We start from the raw sequence: 22500 nt of genomic DNA, 5'->3' as shown, positions 1-22500 counted from the left end.
CAGCTCACATACACACCTGCAGAGAGGGGGGAGGGGGGGGACACACACACTGGGGGGGGGGAGAGAAGAACTCGTCATGCAGAACGGCCCGTTGCAGAATCACATATATTAATTATAATTATTGATACTTTAATGTGTTCATCACTTTATATTCTGCTGGAGATCAATAAAGTTTTATCTTAACCTACAACACGACATCATAATGTATTTGTTCATTCTATTTTTTTAATTAATCTGAATCTGCAAAGTAAATAAATAAATGTAGTGCAGTAAAAAGTAAAATCAAGTGAAAGTACCTGAAAGCTGCACAGCGCAGCACTTACAGTAATTTACTGAGTTGCTTATTGTGGTGTAGTATTATATTTGTGTATTAATATTTGTATTATCTTGTTCTATTATAGACAGACAATAAGAGAGAGAAACAGCGAGACTGTCGCTGGTTCGGTTTAATGTAAAATATGTCCAAAAGTATGTGGACACCACCACTCAGTTCGATCCTGTGGTTTGAATGTCGGCGACGGGCAGAGCTACTGGTTTACATTTCCCATCACAGACTTGGCTTTTAACTGGGGTGAAAAAGCTTCTCGAAAGTATCAATTAACAGCTTTCTCTCTGTTCAGTGAGAATTGTTTCACTAAAGCCCGTTTACGCTGTTTGACTTTGGGCTTTCTGAGGCGAAAGTTGACAATTAAAAGGAGGAGGTCCTGATTTCATTGTGAAACGTCCACCGACGGACGAATTGGAGCTTCGGCGACCAAAGACTGCAGGAAATGACACCGAATACACCGGGCGGTGCAGCTCCCCTTAATGCATCGATTGGTGCGACCAACCCCGCGGGGACGGAGCTGGGCTGTGAGGCGATTTTGCTGTTGTGGCGTCATGTGACGCACACTGACCCAAAACGCTTTTTCCCAACAGCAGTGAATACAAACGCACTGAATTTTCTTCATCAGAATTTGATCCATTCGGTCCAGTAACATTTGGAAAGTCTACAAGAGCCGTATGATTACATTATTTCATCCCGTTCGTGCGCGGGGAGCCAACAGGAAGTCAGCCGGCTCAGCTGGAGAAGGACTCTACTGAGCATGCTCCATGGGCCCAAAAACGTGGAAGCGTGAGGAAGCCCTCGGAGGCTGTAACGCAGTGTCCAGTTCTCCTTAATACATCCCTGGGTGCAAAGTTTAAGGAAGGAAAACAACCCATGCGCACACTCCAACCAAACCAAAGAGGTTTGGACTCTGACAGCCTCAGACTGATATCAGACAGTCTGACGGCTGAAGAAACTGGAGTTTTGTCTGAGCCTCGCTGAGGTATTTTACCCTGTGCTCAGCCTCGAAGGCAGTGCATCCTCCCTGGCTGTAAACCTCTACCAACAGGGGGCGTAGCACAAGATTCTGGACCCTGTACGAAAGCATTCCCTATGGGCCCCTCTCCGCATCCACTCTATTCATTCTCGTATCTTTGTGGGCCCTCCTCACATGAGGGACCTGTATACTCAGTCCCCTTTCCCCCCAGTCCTACGCCCCTGTCGACCAATCGTGTTTTAGGTTAGACACAGTAAAAGTTAAGTTCTCTAGTGGTTAAGACACGTGCCACAAAACTTTGATTGTCTACGTTTGTTGAATGTCATACCCCCCTCTCTGTTTCCTGTCTGTATCTGCGCTCTCACTCTCTTTGTGGACACAGTGTTCGCTGCTCTGATTTTACGTCCTGCTGCTGCACTGAAAGTTCAGTCAGTTTCAACTTTGACCCTTTTTGACCAGTAAATGTGCCGCCAGCAAGGTGACAGCTGTCTGTGACCCGATGGACGAAAGGTTCCCAGATGTGTACACCATCGTGAAATAATAAAATCTTAAAACTCTGCTACCTGGCACATGTTGGTGACATAACCTGAGCTGCACTTTACCGCTGATCAGGTTTAGAGTCTGCCTGAATGTCTGAAGTCAGGGCGAAAAGCTCAAAGGGAGCTCTGGTCACATGGTCTCTTTGATAAAATTGCTCTGCTTATTCTAAACCTGCAAAATATTTTCAGTCTCCATCTACTGTCAGTATTTTTTAACAATAAACTTTTGTTAAATATACATTTGATCTGGCCTAAACATAAACAATAATAAACTGAGTGAACGTTTGTGTTGCAGGAATCCTGTGTGACCTTTGACCTACCCTGGTTGTTCATTTGGATGTGGAGGATGGACGAGCTGTTGAAGGCTGAAACTGTCTTCCTCAGGAGGCGGGCCATCATGGAGGCCCCGCCCACTCTGATGTCCACCTGGTGACTACCTACAGAGAGGACATCATTACCCAGAAGCCCTGAGTGGTGATGTCAGTGAAGCTGGAGTTTAACTTTAAAGGAATAATACGTAACATTTTCTTGTAAATGAATCTGTTCTACTGAGGTGATCTGTTACTTAAACATAAAATATAAGCATGTTGAAAAATTAGCATGTTAGCATGATAACACTGTTGACAAAACAATGACAGGTATTGCCCTTATTTTCAAGGAGTTAAAAGTCGAAATAATCATCACGTAATATCTTTATATGCAGATGATATTCTACTTTATTTTTACCATCGTGACCCAGGTGATTCAGTTCCACCACTACCGTCACTTCAAATTTAAACTGCTCAAAGTCAGTAATTATATTAGTTTTTAATATATTATAAAATATATAATAATAAAGTTAATACTTGTATTAGTTACCAATGTTATAATTTCAGCTAATTCTACATATTTATATGTATGACTGAATCTGCCAATTACACCACCAAAACGTTTTTAAACATTGATTTGGAATAACAAGTCTTCATGGAGTCATGAATACGTTTTATTCTTATAGTATGATCGTGCAGGTGAAGGACTGAATCTTTCTCATTTCGACTGGTATTTCCCAGCTGCAAAATTAGTACAAATTAAGAAATGATATACAGCAAGTGATCGTTCATGGAGAAGATTTGCATCCATGTTTGTGTTTCTGTATAATTTTAAACATTTGCCTTATTTTTGAGTTAAAGAATCCACTAAACTGCTAATCCTGTGACAACACAGAGTTTACATTTATAATGACCCAAAATATGAAGACATATTACTTTTACTATAACATGGTATATTTAACATTGTGTGTGTGTGTGTGGTTACTGGTCAGGTTGAACTGGGTGAAGGTGTGTCTGCTGACGATGTCCAAAACATGGAAGAGAGAGAAGTCGACAGTCAGCAGGATGGCAGACAGCAGAGCGATAGACATCACCTGAAACACACCTGAGGTCTGTCAACACACACACACACACACACACACACACACACACACACACAGAAGAGTTGCATGAGTTTAATATTTTTTATTTTAGAAGTGATGTAAGTGATGTATCTCTACTGTGATTTAATATATATATATATATATTATATATACACCCGGGCAGTGCCGCTGCTAGCCATTTTGGTGCCCTAAGCATAATTCCTTTATTATTCGCCCGCGCGAACAACCGGAACGGACCATCCGGGGACACACTAGACTAGAGCAATTATTAAATATCTTTCTTGTTCCCCCTTTTTTGTTACATATACATGGCTAAAATGTGCCTAATATTTCTATAGGCTAATGAAATAATACCGGCATTTATAAAAAAAATTTCATTAGGCTATTTTTGGTGCCCCCTCAGCACTTGGTGCCCTACGCACAGTGCGTGATGCGCGTGGTGGGAGCGGCGGCGCTGTGTATATATATACACTGTATATATATATATTTATTATTTTTAAACTATTTTAGGGGCATTTTATTCCTTCGTTAGAGAAGTGACTGTATAAATGAGGGAGATGGGGAATGACCCGCAACAAAGGCCCCTGGCTGGACTTGAACTGGGGACGTTGCAGTTCGTGGTCTGTGCTGTAAACCCCTTGGCCTCCAGGACATGTCTTACTTTGGTAGTTTTGTCCATCATTGCTATCAATAAGAATATTAATGAAAACACTGAACTCTCCAAGTTAATATCTGAAACCTTGGAACATGATGACATCGCTAAAAAGAAGAAACACGAGCAGTCAGACGATCAGACAGGTTGGAAACAAACCAACAGTTTATCCAGATGATCTAAACCACTTTATTTGGAGGTCAAAGTGAAAGTGAGCGCAGCTGAAATGTCGTTAATAATCCCTCTTTGAACTGGAAAACTGTGTGAACTGTGATGGATGTTTAAAATGGAGAGTTTGGGTTATAAACGTTCTTCGTTTTCTCTTCAATTGATCTAACATGTTTGTTTCCTGTCTGATCATCTGACTGTGACATCGTCTTTTTAGCGATCGTGTTCACAGATCTCAGATGTTACCTCAGTGACTACAGCGTTATTACAATGTTACTGCACCTGCAGCCTTGTGTCTCAAAGGCTTCTCCTTGATCTACTGTGGCTGGATTGAACCTCGTTTGTAAGTCGCTTTGAACAAAATAAATTGTCAAATGAATAAATGTGAATGTAATAATGAACCAGAATTATCCTTTAAACACATCAGGACACATCATCCCACATTGGACCAAAGTATAGAAAACAGCTGTCAGTCTCTGGTTTTCTTGGTTACCACAGATTCCAGTCTGCGAGACGCTTCATGATAAACCATACCTCACATTACAACCCAGGGCTTCTCGTGGTGTTTTACTGCGGAGGTGGACCACCTCGCCTAAAACAAAGACCACCAACATCACATTTTTTTTAACCTTCAGGAAAAAAGGCCAGAGGTGCTACTTCACACAGCAAAACACTTAATCAGGGTCCGGGTGGTTTACCACCTCCGCTAAACCATTTCCTCTGCTGTTAATCAGGTTCCTGAGTTGCAACCGAGGAACCCATTCATGTGAAATTCGACCTGCGTCAGACCCGCATTGAACCCAGGTCATGAAGAAGGGTCAGCTGACACCGACCCACTGGTTTTACCCACATCACGGTGTCAGTCTGAACGGGGCACGGGTTTAGATCAGAGCTCATGTCCACTATGTAAAGGACATCGGCATTGGTATCATTAATATTAGCATTATTGTTGAACCCACCACTTGTTTGAGCTCTTCTGGATGGATTTTTGGACTCCAGGGGTTGATGAACTTCTTCTTCTCTGATTGTTTCAGAGGCAGCAGACAGCGCTTCCCCTAAACACACCGGACGACATGAGATGACAAATCAAGATTATTCTAATGTGGAGAAATCTGTTTCATACTGCAGTTAAACCAAACTGTCCATCCTGGAGCAGAGATGATGATGATGATGATGATGTTACCGCTCTCCTCCTGCGGGCGTCGATCTGTCTGAAGTAGGTGGTGATGTAGACGTTGTCGAATCGAACGTCCCTCCTGTACTGTCTGAGGTAACTAAATGCTCTGAGGAGGAAGAGGAGGAGGAGGAGGTCATGTTGGTCTATGACTCAGCAGAAAGAGAAAGCTGACGTCACAGTTTTAGATCTTACTGGGTGAAGATGGTGATGAAGGTGAAGGACTGCAGCAGCTGCAGGACGTTCAGCAGCTGTTTAATGGTCGTCGTCAGCTTCTGGAAGGATCCTCTAACAGCCTGAGTGAACTCCTGATCCAGCAGAGATCCACCCAACACCGACTGCTGCTGCTGCTCCTGCAGGAGGTCAGAGGTCACCCAGGTCAGGACGCAAAGAATCATCTAACTGTATGGAAGCATATACGGGACTATCTTCAAATTTCCACACATGTATGTGTTATTTGAGTAAAAATTAAAATGAAATCGTCCAATTTTCATATTCACATATATTACAATGAAAATGAAAACTGTACTTGACATTTCATTTTCAAAGACTTAACCTGCTGTACAGTGGACGATATTAAAATGCAATAAGTGAAACAGCGCCCCCAGTCTGTCAGTCTGTCACTGCGCTCTTTTGGCGTCAACATGAAAATGAAAATGTAATCTGTCAGTCCTCTCATCAAGGCGGGTCTTCACTTGCTTGAACATCTGCTGCTTTGCTCATGTGCGTAGTCCGCCTGTGGCAGAAAGGCGAGAAGGCCTCACTGACTGGATTACTGTACAAAAACACAACTTTATAACTGTATTCACTGACTTTGGTTGAACTAGCGATATGGGGCACTGAATTTGATGAATTTACTGTTTTTTAGACCACAAATGAGACAAGAGTTAGGTTTGAAAAATGACGCTCAAATAATACTCAAATAACACATACAGAAAATTATAACGCTATTGTGGAATTACATTTTCAAGTTTACATTATCATTTGAATATAGTCCCGTATACGCTTCCATATACCTGGACATTAACAGAGAACTACAAATGTAAAGTTTGTCCTGAGGGCGGTGTTAAAGGAAAGGTGGTGACCTGCAGGACGAGCTCGGTGCTGAACTCTCTGGACAGCAGGTTGACTGAAAGGTTTAGCTGATCAAACAGCTGACCGAAGTTTCCCTCTACTGGGATCTGCTCCCTGCACCACGGAGTCATCACTGACAGAGAAGAAGAAGAAGAAGAAGAAGAAGAAGAAGAAGAAGAAGAAGAAGATTACTCTTTATCTTCAGAGTCAAGCCAACCTCAAACAACAAGCACCAACAGATGTTCACTGATTAAAATCAAACCTGTTAGAGATTAAATATGTTCTAAGCTCTTATCGTATCAGAATGAGAGGTAAATGGTCTGACTCTGGCAATATTTCTAAAATGACTAAAGGAGTCATGTTTTCAATGTTACTCTCAAAGTTTAGGTCATAGTCAATGATGACACTTTGAGACAGTTTCTTAACGCTCAGTTTTTGCTCTAATAACTATAATCTCTGCTTTATCTTGATTCAACTGTAAGACCTTCTGAGTCAAACGTGGATCTGTGTAACAAATGCATGCAATTAAGTTGTCAGTGGGAGTACATACAGAGATATACAACTGGGTATCGTCTGCGTATTGGCTGAATGTATACCACTCATGCTGTCAGGGCTGAATCTGAGTGGTATCTCACTGCCGTTCAGCTGACTTAGGTCACATGTAAACTGTGATAAACGGGCAGTGATAAAAGCCCGTCGACTGTTTCTATGTGACACACAGCAGCAACATACCAAGAGTCTAAGTGGATTACCACTTAGAATCGGCATTTTCTGCTAGCTGTGCTAACGCTGTGCTAACTGTGGTACATCATTGGTGTGCCGGTTGACAGTGGTAGCTGTGTTGACAGTGTGGAGAATCTGTATATGTCTGTCTGAAGTGGAACATGACAGTGGAACATGATTGATATACCATTTATAAGTGCTATAAGACATAAAACAGCAGACAAACTGCTCAGACAAGAGAAACACACCATCAGCCACTTAAAGATCTCAGTTTGGCTGAAAATCACATTGAATTTCTGAGTAGTCAGAGCTTCAGTGTAGATATCTTGAATTTGAGTCAAGTCGTAGGCTAAATGGAGACTACATATGACCCTGGCCAGTGTGACCTTTCACCTCTCATGACATCACACAGGAAGTGGAACTTCATGGAGACACAGAGGATGTGGTTAATGATGGGGACAGGGATCGCCTCCATACACTCCGCCCACCTGAGGCTGAACCAATCAGCACATCGCTGCATGCCTTCATTCACCACACCTGGATAACACATACACACACACACACACACACACACACACACACATTAAATTTAACGTCCTCATGATGTGAAATGTGCTTTTTTTATACTCCGTTATTAAAACTGTAGTTGTCATCTGACTCACTGTCGCACTGCATCATGGTCTTGGCGGTGAACTGCTCTTGTGTGCTGTTACCGGTGACGTGTTTTGGTTTGAATTGGTCGTATCCGTACTGAAGGACGACCTCGTCTCTGATGTTCTGAAACTTCCTGCTAATGCTCTGAGCCTGCGACTGAAAGTCTGCTTTATCATCCTGAACAAGAGACAAAAAACGGATCAATGACCTCTGACTCCTACACCCCCCCGACAATTAAAAATAAAAAACAATTATTTTTCTTTTTTTTATACAGTTTACGTGTGTTGGGATTATTTCTATTGTTTTCTTTTGTATTTCCATAAATTTGTCAAAAATGGCAAATCAATTCTGCGTTTTTTAGCCATGCTAGCAGCGTTGCTCTATGGATGCTAATGTCTTTCCACCACTTTGGTTCACACTGAAACATAACACACACACACACACACACACACATATATAATATATAAAACAACTATTGTACTTTGTGTTTACTGCTAATTAGCTAATGTTAGCATGCTAACACGCTAAACTAAGATGGTGAACATGATAAACATTATATCAGCATGTTAGCGTTGCATGTTATATCAGCATGTTAGCATGCTGATGTTAGCATTTAGCTCAAAGCAGCACTGTGTGTCAGAACAGCCTCACAGCCTCACAGAGCTGCTAGCATGGCTGTAGACTAACATAGTCTGGTATAAAATCTTCTAATTTTGCGTTTTTTAGCCATGCTAGCAGCGTTGCTCTATGGATGCTAATGTCTTTCCACCACTTTGGTTCACACTGAAATATAACACACACACAAACACACACACACACACACACACATATATAATATATAAAACAACTATTGTACTTTGTGTTTGCTGCTAATTAGCTAATGTTAGCATGCTAACACGCTAAACTAAGATGGTGAACATGATAAACATTATATCAGCATGTTAGCATTGTTAGCATTAAGCACTTTGTACTTTGTTTTGATAAGTGCTCTATAAATAAAGTTTTATTATTATTATCATCGTGAGCATGTTAGCATGCTGATGTTAGGATTTAGCTCAAAGCAGCGCTGTGTGTCAGTACAGCCTCACAGAGCTGCTAGCATGGCTGTAGACTAACATAGTCTGGTATAAAATCTTCTAATTTTGCATTTTTTAGCCATGCTAGCAGCGTTGCTCTATGGATGCTAATGTCTTTCCACCACTTTGGTTCACACTGAAATATAACACACACACACACACACACACACACACACACATATATAATATATAAAACAACTATTGTACTTTGTGTTTACTGCTAATTAGCTAATGTTAGCATGCTAACACGCTAAACTAAGATGGTGAACATGATAAACATTATATCAGCATGTTAGCGTTGTCATTAGAAGCATGTTAGCATGCTGATGTTAGCATTTAGCTCAAAGCAGCACTGTGTGTCAGAACAGCCTCACAGAGCTGCTAGCATGGCTGTAGACTAACATAGTCTGGTATAAAATCTTCTAATTTTGCGTTTTTTAGCCATGCTAGCAGCGTTGCTCTATGGATGCTAATGTCTTTCCACCACTTTGGTTCACACTGAAATATAACACACACACAAACACACACACACACACACACACACACACACATATATAATATATAAAACAACTATTGTACTTTGTGTTTGCTGCTAATTAGCTAATGTTAGCATGCTAACACGCTAAACTAAGATGGTGAACATGATAAACATTATATCAGCATGTTAGCATTGTTAGCATTAAGCACTTTGTACTTTGTTTTGATAAGTGCTCTATAAATAAAGTTTTATTATTATTATCATCGTGAGCATGTTAGCATGCTGATGTTAGCATTTAGCTCAAAGCAGCGCTGTGTGTCAGTACAGCCTCACAGAGCTGCTAGCATGGCTGTAGACTAACATAGTCTGGTATAAAATCTTCTAATTTTGCATTTTTTAGCCATGCTAGCAGCGTTGCTCTATGGATGCTAATGTCTTTCCACCACTTTGGTTCACACTGAAATATAACACACACACACACACACACACACACACACACATATATAATATATAAAACAACTATTGTACTTTGTGTTTACTGCTAATTAGCTAATGTTAGCATGCTAACACGCTAAACTAAGATGGTGAACATGATAAACATTATATCAGCATGTTAGCGTTGTCATTAGAAGCATGTTAGCATGCTGATGTTAGCATTTAGCTCAAAGCAGCGCTGTGTGCCAGTACAGCCTCACAGAGCTGCTAGCATGGCTGTAGACCAACATAGTCTGGTATAAAATCTTCTCCCTGTCACCATGAGCTCCTGCGTGATGAGTATAAAAGGTCTGATGGCGTCTCTCCACAGTAGCTTGCTGTGATGAACCTGCAGGTCCAGGTTACAGCTCAGAGACAGAGCAGCTGTCTCCACGTTACGCTGGATGTTAGAAACTGGTCCTGTGAGACAGACAGACACAATACAACATTATAGACACAAGACACTTCAGTGAGATTATATTAAAATACTGTATATACTGTGACATAATACACATTTGTGCTTTATGTATGATTTGTGTTTCATCTATATGATACAATACTACTGTAAGTACATATTATAATACACTATATATTGTGGTATTCATGATACTAAATTATATTGTAAATTAAAAGTTGATATGATACAATATGATGCAGCACAGTTTGACTTCATAATAATGACAGCTTAGTAAAACAGTAAATAAAATAAATAAAAAATACTTAGAAACTGCAGAAACTGCATCCTGCCTTCGCACAATTACAGGAAATGTGAGGACGAACACAGTGTCTACAAACAAAATGGCTTCCTTCAGCTTTCTTGTCCTTTTGAACTAGTTTGTTTAAGAAAATAAACTTCATGTTGATTATTTATAATTCATAGGGATTTAGTGAGTCTGTGTTTTGCTATGTGTCTCCGTCTGCTATTAATATTTCTACTGGAATGTATAAAATAAATGTATTTAAAGGTAGTTTAATCAAACCAAATCACATAATTTCACTGGAATCGGAAGCTAAAATGGCAGTTGCTGCTACTCTGCTAAGCTAGGCTAGTTACCGTTAGCTCCATCATGACTGGATGTAGCTACTGTCTCATTTATGTGGGCTAATACATTAAATTAGCAAGATGCCAGTTAATCAAAAGTGATATTTATCAACATTTACAGACGATGACTCGGGAAAAAAAGTAGGTTACTGTAAAATAAATTTCTTTTTCTTTTTTTTACAGGACAAATAACATTTCATAATAATGAGTTGAGTTTTAATAATCCAATAAATAATTTCAGAAATTATTGTTTCGTTTATATATTTTACACAACTTATTCATGTGATTATTTATTTCAGAATATATTGATTTAATATTGAACACTTTGGGGCTCCACAGAAATGTAAAGGTAAAATGTGTGTGTGTGTGTGTGTGTGTGTGTGTGTGTGTGTGTGTGTGTGTGTGTTTCACCTCGGTAGAGCACAGACAGGATGAACAGCGCCAGGTACGCTCGACCGCGGGAGCCGAGCATGCTGGGAAACATCAGCAGGACCGAACATCTGGAGGAGGAGGACAAGGCTCCGCCCACCACACACACAGCTGGAAACACACAGAGACGTGAGTCGACGAGTGTTTTTCAGCCAGGAGTTTAATTACTTCGTGATTTACAGATTAAAAGTGAAGCGCGACGTCTCCTCACCGACAAACAGACCTCCTGCTGCCAGCCGCAGGTCAAAGGTCAGCGGGAGGCTGTGGGACACTCCCAGGAACAGAGCTGAGGGACGGGAAGCTCAGGAGTTATTTAGGTGACCGGACCCAATAACGAGTTATATAGATTTTAAAACATGTAATCAATTAGAAAATATATAAATTGAATTGGGGGAAAAAATCTATTAAAAACAATAATTTTATAATTTGTATGACTTTGATTGTGTTTGTGATAAAATAAATAGATAAAAAAATAGAGTACTAAAGATTTATAATACATAAAAAAATGAATATTTAAATAATAATAGGAGTTGCTGTAACAATAAAATAATATTCTAGTCAAAAATTAAAATGAAATAAGAAATGAAACATTTTAGAATAATAAAAACTAAATGATTAAATAATAATAATTATAGTTAAAAATCAAATACAAATAAGATTTTAAAACAATACAATCCATAAAAAAAACAACAGAGAATGCTAACAATTCTTAGCATGAATGCTAAGGAGACATGTTAACATTAGCCAGTTAAGGACGAAGTGAGACTCGTTTCTTCCAGTTCGTCCTTACTGTTACTCATTTCTCCACCTTTCCCTCCTGAGTCAGTGGATGTTACCTGCGCCGCTCACCGCTCCAAACAGCGCCCTGAGGACCAGGTGAGCCACCCGAAACTCTTCTGATTGGCTGAAGAGGAATCGATGGATGGCAGCAGGCAGGACGGCCAAACTGATCCTCTGCAAAGCTGGAGGACAGACACAAACAGCTGGACAGTCAGACACAAACAGCTGGAGGACAGACACAAACAGCTGGACAGTCAGACACAAACAGCTGGAGGACAGACACAAACAGCTGGATAGTCAGACACAAACAGCTGGAGGACAGACACAAACAGCTGGACAGTCAAACACAAACAGCTGGACAGTCAGACACAAACAGCTGGACAGTCAGACACAAACAGCTGGACAGACAGACACAAACAGCTGGACAGTCAGACACAAACAGCTGGACAGACAGACACAAACAGCTGGACAGTCAGACACAAACAGCTGGAGGACAGACACAAACAGCTGGACAGTCAGACACAAACAGCTGGACAGACAGACACAAACAGCTGGACAGTCAGACACAAACAGCTGGACAGACAGACACAAACAGCTGGACAGTCAGACACAAACAGCTGGACAGACAGACACAAACAGCTGGACAGTCAGACACAAACAGCTGGACAGTCAAACACAAACAGCTGGAGGACAGACACAAACAGCTGGACAGACAGACACAAACAGCTGGACAGTCAGACACAAACAGCTGGACAGACAGACACAAACAGCTGGACAGTCAGACACAAACAGCTGGAGGACAGACACAAACAGCTGGACAGTCAGACACAAACAGCTGGACAGACAGACACAAACAGCTGGACAGTCAGACACAAACAGCTGGACAGACAGACACAAACAGCTGGACAGTCAGACACAAACAGCTGGACAGTCAAACACAAACAGCTGGAGGACAGACACAAACAGCTGGACAGTCAGACACAAACAGCTGGAGGACAAACACAAACAGCTGGACAGTCAGACACAAACAGCTGGACAGTCAGACACAAACAGCTGGACAGACAGACACAAACAGCTGGACAGTCAGACACAAACAGCTGGAGGACAGACACAAACAGCTGGACAGTCAGACACAAACAGCTGGAGGACAAACACAAACAGCTGGACAGTCAGACACAAACAGCTGGACAGTCAGACACAAACAGCTGGACAGACAGACACAAACAGCTGGACAGTCAGACACAAACAGCTGGACAGACAGACACAAACAGCTGGACAGTCAGACACAAACAGCTGGACAGACAGACACAAACAGCTGGACAGTCAGACACAAACAGCTGGACAGTCAAACACAAACAGCTGGAGGACAGACACAAACAGCTGGACAGTCAGACACAAACAGCTGGAGGACAAACACAAACAGCTGGACAGTCAGACACAAACAGCTGGACAGTCAGACACAAACAGCTGGACAGACAGACACAAACAGCTGGACAGTCAGACACAAACAGCTGGACAGACAGACACAAACAGCTGGACAGTCAGACACAAACAGCTGGAGGACAGACACAAACAGCTGGACAGTCAGACACAAACAGCTGGAGGACAAACACAAACAGCTGGACAGTCAGACACAAACAGCTGGACAGACAGACACAAACAGCTGGACAGTCAGACACAAACAGCTGGACAGTCAGACACAAACAGCTGGAGGACAAACACAAACAGCTGGACAGTCAGACACAAACAGCTGGACAGTCAGACACAAACAGCTGGACAGACAGACACAAACAGCTGGACAGTCAGACACAAACAGCTGGAGGACAGACACAAACAGCTGGACAGTCAGACACAAACAGCTGGAGGACAAACACAAACAGCTGGACAGTCAGACACAAACAGCTGGACAGTCAGACACAAACAGCTGGACAGACAGACACAAACAGCTGGACAGTCAGACACAAACAGCTGGACAGTCAGACACAAACAGCTGGACAGACAGACACAAACAGCTGGACAGTCAGACACAAACAGCTGGACAGTCAGACACAAACAGCTGGAGGACAAACACAAACAGCTGGACAGTCAGACACAAACAGCTGGACAGTCAGACACAAACAGCTGGACAGACAGACACAAACAGCTGGACAGTCAGACACAAACAGCTGGAGGACAGACACAAACAGCTGGACAGTCAGACACAAACAGCTGGAGGACAAACACAAACAGCTGGACAGTCAGACACAAACAGCTGGACAGTCAGACACAAACAGCTGGAGGACAAACACAAACAGCTGGACAGTCAGACACAAACAGCTGGACAGTCAGACACAAACAGCTGGACAGTCAGACACAAACAGCTGGACAGACAGACACAAACAGCTGGACAGTCAGACAGATACGAGCTCCTAAGAATGTTAGCTAGTCTCTTTATACCCGGTAACAGAAACAAGTGAACTTTTAAAACATGACAACAGGTTGAGAAGACGCTGGTAAAGACTGGACTTACTGCTGTGAGGAGCTGAAGGTGTGTGCAGGTGAGTGTGACTCATGATGAAGCCAAAGCGTGCTCTGAACACACGCGCGTGTTGTTGTTGTTGTTCTGGTTTGTCAGTTGGTCGGTTGGAGCTTCTGGAAGTTTCAGTGACATCAGGTTTGTTTGGTCTCCAGGAGACGAGACAACACTTGAGTCAGTGAGACAGAAAGAGAGGATGAAGAGTGAAAAAAGGACAAGACACCTGATGAAAAGCGAAGTCAGAGTCCAGGTGGAGAGGGGCGGAGTCAGACAGGCCGTCAGAGGAGTACTGAACAGGTGAGTGCACACAGGAGAGAAGCACTACAGCTGTTAGCTAGCAGGGAGCTAAAGGCTAACTTGTTGTTTGGCAGCACTTTATTTTACAGTTTAAAGAGGTTCTGCTCATATAAACATAATGATATAACGATGAAATCTGCATTTCATGGCGACACGCCGTCTACGGTTTTAAATTACCCTGAACCTGTTGCAGCACCGGCAGCAGGGCGACGTGCTGACACACACGAGCCGCTAACGTTAGCTCAGCTACAACACAGGTACACACACACCTTAACAAAGGGCCACGAAGGAGCTTCAGACTGTCAAAGCTCCAGCGTGTCTCCAGCGTGGACGCAGAGACTCACTCAGGTGGGCGTCTCCTTACCTGCCGCGAGGCCACGCCCCCTGCAGTGCTCGTCTCTGCTGCATTTTTTAAACAGGCTGTGAGGGAGGGAGCTGCAGAAGTTACACTTAATCAGACTGCAACTCTTTTCATCACAGAGAAATCTCCTGATTATCTTCTTGAGCGATCGATCGGATCGATTGTTTGGTTTGTAAAATGTCAGAAAACATGTTGTGTGCGACCAACAGTCCAAACCTCAGAGTTATTAAAAATACATTTTAATTGTTTAAATAATTCAAATGAAAAGGAGTGAATCCTCACATTTGAGAAGCTGGAGCCGCGAAATGTTTCTACATTCAAATGACTTTTCTGATGAATTAATTTGCTGTGAATCAACTCATCAATCAATCTGATGGTTTCATTTATAACACAACAGCATATTTTATAAGCTCTTTGAATGTTTTGTATGTAAAAATATGAATTAGTAACGTAAGTAAAGCTATCAGATAAATGTAGTGACGTAAAAAGTACAAAACCCCTCTACGATGACGTAGCATGAAAAGAAAGTACCTCCGATTTGTCGGTACTGTTCCTGAATTAGTGCTAGTGAGACTTTAGCCTGTCTGGTTTCTAACTTTACCTCCATGTTGATGTCATCTTTCGTCCTCAGGTCAGCAGGACGCTCTGGCCTCAGCAGCTGGAGGAAGGTGAGAGGTCACCTGCTGGCGGGGGGGCGGAGCCTCGTGCCGTTTGTCTCCGGGCTGCTGCTGGCGTCGCTGTACGGAGTCACGGCTCTCTTCCTGCAGAGACAGCCGCTGTGGCTGTGCGTCTACACCACGCTGGCCTTGGCCGTCCTGGCCGCCTTCGGTATGGGTCTGTCAGCCGGCGTCCGGGCCGACGTCTTGGTCCTGCTGCCCTCACTGTGCTCGGGTCAGTCACCTGTCGCTCACCAATCACCTGCCAGGTGTTAGGCCGTTCTCCTTCCTGTCAGACAGACGCCGTTTCTACTTTATTTCTGTGAAAATCAACCCGAAGAGACGGAAACACAACAGCGCCGGAGGGCTGACTGCATTTAAAGCCATCTCAGAAAGAAGAAAGTGAAGTGACTTTTATGAGACCTGGTTTATAATCATTCACTTTTATTATAATAACTTTTATTTTAGTTCTTAATCGAAGTTATTTGATTGGATCCATATTTGCGGCAGCCATGTCCTCAGTTGTATTGTAATGAACTAATGTGATGTCCTACAGATGCCTGTTTGAACTTTTAATAAAGTTTATTTGGGGCTCCCAAATAAAGGCGGGGCTTCAGATGGAGGCGTGGCCCCGATCAGCCTATCACAGTCCCTCCTGTCTTGCGTTTCAGCTCACGGCAGGAACTTCCTCCTCTTCCTGTTTGCCTCGGCGCTGCTGTCTGGTCCTCTCTCCAACACGTTAGAAAACACGGAGCGAGCCGCCGCCAGTCTGCTGTGTGGAGCCGAGCTGGCAGCCAATCAGACGCAGGAACTGATGCAGAGAGCAGCCACGCCCCTTTACTGTAAGACCCGCCCACCTTCACCATCACAACACGCCACTGTCATTCATGTGACTGCACTTTCTGCTTCCACTGCGCTACACTTCAGAGGCAGATATTGGACTTTTATTTGATAACTTTAGTTACTTTGCAGATTTAGTTTATAATAACAAAATATAATCAACTAATAAATGATGGTGTGTTATTATTGATTAAGCTACCCAGCAGCACGTAAAATGAGCTCCTCCTTCACCAGCTGCAGCATTAAAGTGATGAACACATTAATCAATAATTAGAATCCAGTAATATAATATATATTATTCTGCATAACGAGTACTTTTACTTCTGGTACTTTAAGTTTATTTTGACGCTGATACTTTTGTACTTAAGTAAAGTTTTGACTTTTACTTGTAACAGAGTATTTCTGCACTTCGGTGCTTTTACTGAAGGAAAAGATGCGAGAGCTTCTTCCTCCTCTGTCAGACGTCTGACTGATGAAATGAAAGAACTGAATTTGCAAACTGTTTTTTTGTTTTTATATATTTCATTCAGCTCAGTTCAGTCTCACAGTCATGCGATTGATCGATATACAAATCTTGACGTCCAGTTTTGAATTCCGTTTGCAGCCGTGTTGGACAGAATCAGAGAGATCTGCAGTAACGTTCACTCTGTGGCAGGAAGAGTCCAGAACCTCATCCAGTCTCTGAGCGACAGCGTCCGCCATGTTGGTGAGTGATGCTGCGGGTGTATTTAACACGCAGCTGCTGTTTCATGCTCACAGCTGCTCGGTTCACTCTTATCCCTACGACTTTTGCTTTTTATTGCCTTTAAAAACACCTGGAAAGTCCTGGAAAACTCTTATATTTAAAGTTGACTGTAGAGTTTCAGAGTCACAGTTTGATTCGCATCTGTCAGCACCAAGTTCCAGGGAGTCTTGAGGAAGTTCTTGAGGGGGTTCAGTGTGTCCTTGGGGAGGTTATGGGGGCCTTGAGAAGGCTGCAAGAGGCCTTGAGAAGGCTCCAGGAGTCTTTGAGGAAGTTTCAAGGGGTCTGAAGGAGATTCCAGGAGGCCTTGAGGTCCATGTAGAGGTTCTAGAAGTTTTAGAAGTTCTTGAGGAGGTTCTAAGAGGCCTCGAGAAAGTTCTAGGGGAAGTAAATACAGTGAGGAAAATAAGTATTTGAACACCAGTCTATCAGCTAGAATTCTGACCCTCAAAGACCTGTTAGTCTGCCTTTAAAATGTCCACCTCCACTCCACTTATTATCCTAAATTAGATGCACCTGTTTGAGGTCGTTAGCTGCATAAAGACACCTGTCCACCCCATACAAATCAGTAAGAATCCAACTACGAACATGGCCAAGACCAAAGAGTTGTCCAAAGACACCAGAGACAAAATTGTACACCTCCACAAGGCTGGAAAGGGCTACGGGGGAACTGCCAAGCAACTTGGTGAAAAAAGGTCCGCTGTTGGAGCAATCATTAGAAAATGGAAGAAGCTAAACAGGACTGTCAGTCTCCCTCGGACTGGGGCTCCACGCAAGATCTCACCTCGTGGGGTCTCAATGATCCTAAGAAAGGTGAGAAATCAGCCCAGAACTACACGGGAGGAGCTGGTCAATGACCCGAAAAGAGCTGGGACCACCGTTTCCAAGGTTACTGTTGGTAACACACTAAGACGTCATGGTTTGAAATCACGCGCGGCACGGAAGGTTCCCCTGCTTAAACCAGCACGTGTCCAGGCCCGTCTCAAGTTTGCCAAGCTCAAACTCCGTGTTTCTCAGCGAGAGGCCAGAAACCCGGCTGATCTAGAGAAGATCTGTGTGGAGGAGTGGGCCAAAATCCCTCCTGCAGTGTGTGCAAACCTGGTGGGAAACTACAGGAAACGTTTGACCTGTTTGTAATTGCAAACAAAGGCTACTGTGCCAAATATTAACATTGATTTTCTCAGGTGTTCAAATACTTATTTTCCTCACTGTATATTGAAAACGAATATAACACACAGTCATGTGATGCAACTGTGACCTCTGACCCTGCAGCTCGCACTCTGAGGAACGTCCTCCACTTCCTGGTTGACATCGGTGACGTGTGTAACGCCAAGCTGGGCTCTCCGTACAGGAAGTGCCGGGCGGTGTTCGCCGAGGCTCGCGCCGACTGCTCCGACCTGCTGGGAGAGTTCAACTTCCTGTGTGACATCGTGGACGGCTTCCTGCCGCTCTGCAACCTCGCCCGCGGTGCGTTCACTGACGTCATCACCTCTGTTTAGAGGGTTTTAAAGGAGCATAACACAGATTTTACGCATGACCTTTTACACATCAGCTTCCTGGTCAAGGAAACTGAAACATAAGGAAGGGTCATTACATCACCACAGCGTTATGCTCTGCTGGGAGACGCACGGAGAAGACTCAACATATCGACGCCGTAGGACCTTCGATGAAGAAACTCCTCCTGCGAATGAAAGAGCTCGCTTCAGAGAAGACTCCACTGACCGACGCTTCCTGCAGTCGGTTATCTGCTGTTGGTCTCCAGATCGTCTCCCAGCAGGATTACAGGCAGACTGGACATCATCGCTCATGGCGAGTCAAGTTAAAGTGCTCGCCATGGCGAATGGAAACCAGTAGCGAGTGAAGTGTCCCTTGAAAACACTGAGGTTTTGTAAACGTTTCGTTTGAATACTTGATATTCCCGTAGCCGCCATCATTAGCCCTGTCAGTCCTCGTGAAGCCGCCTGGGTCTAAATAAAAGGGAAGGACGCTACAGATTCAGTTAACAACATTTATTCATCCTAAACTCAATATTTTCAAGGGACACTTCACTCGCAGCTGGTTTCCATTCGCCATGGCGAGCACTTTAACTTGACTCGCCATGAGCGATGATGTCCAGTCTGCCTGTAATCCTGCTGGGAGACGATCTGGAGACCAACAGCAGATAACCGACTGCAGGAAGCGTCGGTCAGTGGAGTCTTCTCTGAAGCGAGCTCTTTCATTCGCAGGAGGAGTTTCTTCATCGAAGGTCCTACGGCGTCGATGTGTTGAGTCTTCTCCGTGCGTCTGTGATGACCCTGAGTCCTCCTCAGCCTGTGTGAACGAGTGTATGACGTCTTCTGCGGCCCTGATGATGTCATAGTGATGTCATCAGAACAGAGATGGGCAAGAGGGTCAAACTGCAGACCTCACGTCGAGGCGAGGCGCGTCGCCGCCTTTTATTTCCCCAAAGAACTTTATTTAACAACAATACTGAGATTTTTTTCAGAACGTGACTTTATCACTAACGTAATGTTGGACCAATCGCATAAACCGGCTCGTTTCTTACAACGGGTTTAATGTGAAAGTTTTAAGCTAACGTTAATGTTCATCCAGACCATGTGAAACAGATTATAACATAACGTGTCAGAGTTTGATTTGAATGATTTTCTTTCCTTCCCGCGGAGGACGAGAAGCTAACAGGACTGTAACTTTGGTGACAAGCTCATCACTTTATTTTAAACTAAAAGAGAACTCTAATGTTAGCTAACGTGCTGTTGATTTTCACAGGACGTTAGCTGATTAACATTTAGCGTTAGCATTAAGTTGGATCCTACTCTGTTTTTCACACCCTGCTAATGTTAAAATGCTAAAATACAAACTTTTGTAAAAGATCGAAGATAAAGTTGTATTTCTTTCTTGGCTTTCTTACAGATGGGATTTTATTTCACTTACAGCAGATTTTTCACAGAAGTTACAGAACTGTTAGCTTCTCAGATATAAACATCTGTGAATGTAAACGTGTTTGATTTTATACTTTTGTGGCAGCAAAGAAGGCAACACACCTCAGGTCTGCTGCCTCTGGGCTCAGAGGTTGGACGGTCGACGTGTATAGACCAAACAAATCGTAGAAATAATAAACAGATTATTTGATGAGTTAAATGATCGTTACTTGCAGTCCTAGTATTCATCATTAAAACTAATTTTCAAAGGGTCTGTTTCAGCCGGCGAGCTCTTCTGCATCATCCCCTCCTACATCGCCAGCCATCTGAAAAAACGCCTGGCAGCTCGTAAGTTCATTATTTCTAGTTTTTAACCTTTATTGACAACCTCAGTGCTGCCGCTGACCCGCCGGGTCTGTCCTCCCTCAGCCACCGTTGCAGCGTTCGAGCGAATGAAGCGGGAGTTTGACTTCAACATCGCGGCCTCGGCGACCTTTGACCTGGACACCAACAGCAGCCGCTCTCTGCAGCAGGTGTCTCAGGACATCATGGAGGAAGTTTCATCCCAGCTGCAGGTGCTTCAGAAGCTGAGCGAACCGCTGGCGTACGGCGGCCTCGTCCTGCTCGCCTGCTCCTTCCTGAGGTCAGGACTCACGCTTCAGTTTCCTTCATCCACACAATTTACTTCATCAACACGCTTCAGATTACCTCACTGGCTTCCCTCAACCATTACATCACATTTAAGAATGTGTGATAACTTGCTAACATTTAGCATTCTAACGTTAGTATGATAGCAAGCTAACGTGCTAAATGTCACATACCAGCATTGACATGCTAACATGTCAAATGTTAAATCTTACATGTGAAGTGTCAGCAGATCGACATACCAACTGCACTATTGTTACAATGCTAAAATTAGCATATTAGCAAGAGAACAAGCTAACATGTGAACATTAGCATGATACAAGCTAAAATGCTTAATGTAATTCTAATCGTAAGCACTTTAACATCCTAATGTTAGTATGCTAATATGCTAAATGTTTCATGTTAAATGTTAGCTAACTAAATGTACGAATGTTAACATTAGCCATGTTAGCAAGCAAACTTTTTAAATGTCACATTATAAACATGAAATGAAATTGAAATGCTAAATGTTATACGTACATTAGCATGTTAATATCCAATTGTTAACATGTAAGTTAACATGCTAACTGAAGGCATGTCGTGCTAATGTTATCATGTTAGCATTCTAGCATTAGTCAAACGTGTGTGTGTGTGCAGGGCGGTGTGGTACAGACGCAGGTATCTCCACGAGGTTGACTTTGATAACGTCTACATCAGCGCTCAGTTTGAAGAGCTCGACCAACAGGTGACCTCAGGGGGCGGAGCCTCAGTCCTGCCAATCACACGCAGAGAGGCCAAGATCTACATCACACCAAGTCAGTACACCTGTGTGTGTGTGTGTGTGTGTGTGTGAGCATCGGTGTCTCTGATGGTTAATATCAGCTGGTTATTGAGTGGCCTGATTGGCTGCTAATGAATGATGTCATCACTTTGTGGCTCAATGTGTGTTCAATAGTTGTAATTGTCAAAAAAGTTTAAAGACGTAAAGCTGAAGTGAAATGAAGTGAAGTTGACTAAAGTAAAGTGAAGTGGACTGAACTAAATTCAACTGGACTGAACTGAAGCGTCCCATCTGTCCCGCAGTGTCGTTTTACCTGACGACCCAAGAGCGGCAGGCAGTGATGGTGGGCGTGGCCTCGGTCTTCAGACACCTGGTGATTGGCGGGCTGCTGGTGGCGCTGGACTTCCTGGTGTTCTGGATGCTGGATCAGGTGCACCACCAAGTGAAGGGGGACGTAGTGGCCAGAGGTGAGGCAGCCCTCGCGATACGAACGTGACTGCGATGTCGGTCGGAGCGGTGGTAACCATGGTAACGTCTGTGCCGTCAGCTCCGGTCGTGGTGGCGGTGCAGGTGAACGGATCGGGTTATGCCTCCGAGATCTTCAGAGACGTGGTGGCCTCGTTTAACGTCCTGCAGGGAAGAAACATCACAGTGATCAGCAGGAAGTGTCTGCTGGAGCCGTCAGAGCCGAACTACACCACGTGTTTCGTCCTAGGTAGGACTACACACAGGATGTGACATCACAGCTGCAGTGGTGCAGGAAGCACTCAGATCCTTTACTTCAGTGA

At 43.4% G+C, this 22500-nt stretch overlaps 2 protein-coding genes across 10 annotated transcripts in view; one reads left to right on the top strand and one right to left on the bottom strand.

Annotated features, from left to right (window-relative positions):
* The window catches only part of dcst1 (DC-STAMP domain containing 1), a 20761-nt gene extending 4870 nt beyond the window's left edge, over positions 1-15891 (bottom strand). The window contains exons 1-15 of one of the 4 annotated variants that reach the window (XM_044206794.1): positions 15753-15891; positions 14488-14662; positions 12035-12160; positions 11410-11484; positions 11181-11309; positions 10008-10147; positions 7708-7876; positions 7439-7582; positions 6334-6455; positions 5444-5601; positions 5258-5357; positions 5034-5129; positions 3137-3263; positions 2164-2280; positions 1-49 (exon numbers count right to left, since the gene is read on the bottom strand). The exon at positions 1-49 is cut by the window's left edge and continues 94 nt beyond it. In XM_044206794.1, the coding sequence (XP_044062729.1) occupies positions 1-49; positions 2164-2280; positions 3137-3263; positions 5034-5129; positions 5258-5357; positions 5444-5601; positions 6334-6455; positions 7439-7582; positions 7708-7876; positions 10008-10147; positions 11181-11309; positions 11410-11484; positions 12035-12160; positions 14488-14662; positions 15753-15758 (1733 nt within the window). In that variant the 5' untranslated portion in view covers positions 15759-15891. Of the gene's footprint in view, positions 50-2163; positions 2311-3136; positions 3264-5033; positions 5130-5257; positions 5358-5443; positions 5602-6333; positions 6456-7438; positions 7583-7707; positions 7877-10007; positions 10148-11180; positions 11310-11409; positions 11485-12034; positions 12161-14487; positions 14663-15752 lie in introns of all 4 variants that reach the window. The other 3 variants (XM_044206795.1, XM_044206796.1, XM_044206797.1) reach the window with 3 other exon arrangements.
* dcst2 (DC-STAMP domain containing 2) overlaps positions 14268-22500 on the top strand; it is an 18458-nt gene continuing 10225 nt past the window's right edge. For 3 of the 6 annotated variants that reach the window (XR_006379091.1, XR_006379092.1, XM_044206792.1), the window contains exons 1-11: positions 14268-14515; positions 14649-14790; positions 15783-16042; positions 16479-16649; positions 17252-17353; positions 18662-18856; positions 20590-20655; positions 20737-20950; positions 21589-21746; positions 22015-22179; positions 22260-22427. Coding sequence is in view for 4 of the 6 variants with exons in the window: in XM_044206792.1 (XP_044062727.1) it covers positions 14690-14790; positions 15783-16042; positions 16479-16649; positions 17252-17353; positions 18662-18856; positions 20590-20655; positions 20737-20950; positions 21589-21746; positions 22015-22179; positions 22260-22427 (1600 nt within the window). In the remaining 2 variants the exon portion in view is untranslated. Of the gene's footprint in view, positions 14516-14564; positions 14791-15782; positions 16043-16067; positions 16210-16478; positions 16650-17251; positions 17354-18661; positions 18857-20589; positions 20656-20736; positions 20951-21588; positions 21747-22014; positions 22180-22259; positions 22428-22500 lie in introns of those variants that run through there. The other 3 variants (XM_044206789.1, XM_044206790.1, XM_044206791.1) reach the window with 3 other exon arrangements.

The sequence above is a fragment of the Siniperca chuatsi genome, linkage group LG9 (assembly GCF_020085105.1).
Source record: "Siniperca chuatsi isolate FFG_IHB_CAS linkage group LG9, ASM2008510v1, whole genome shotgun sequence".
NCBI lineage: Eukaryota > Metazoa > Chordata > Actinopteri > Centrarchiformes > Sinipercidae > Siniperca > Siniperca chuatsi.
The sequence above is the reverse complement of the archived record's forward strand: the minus strand, read 5'-3'. Positions and strand labels throughout refer to the sequence as shown.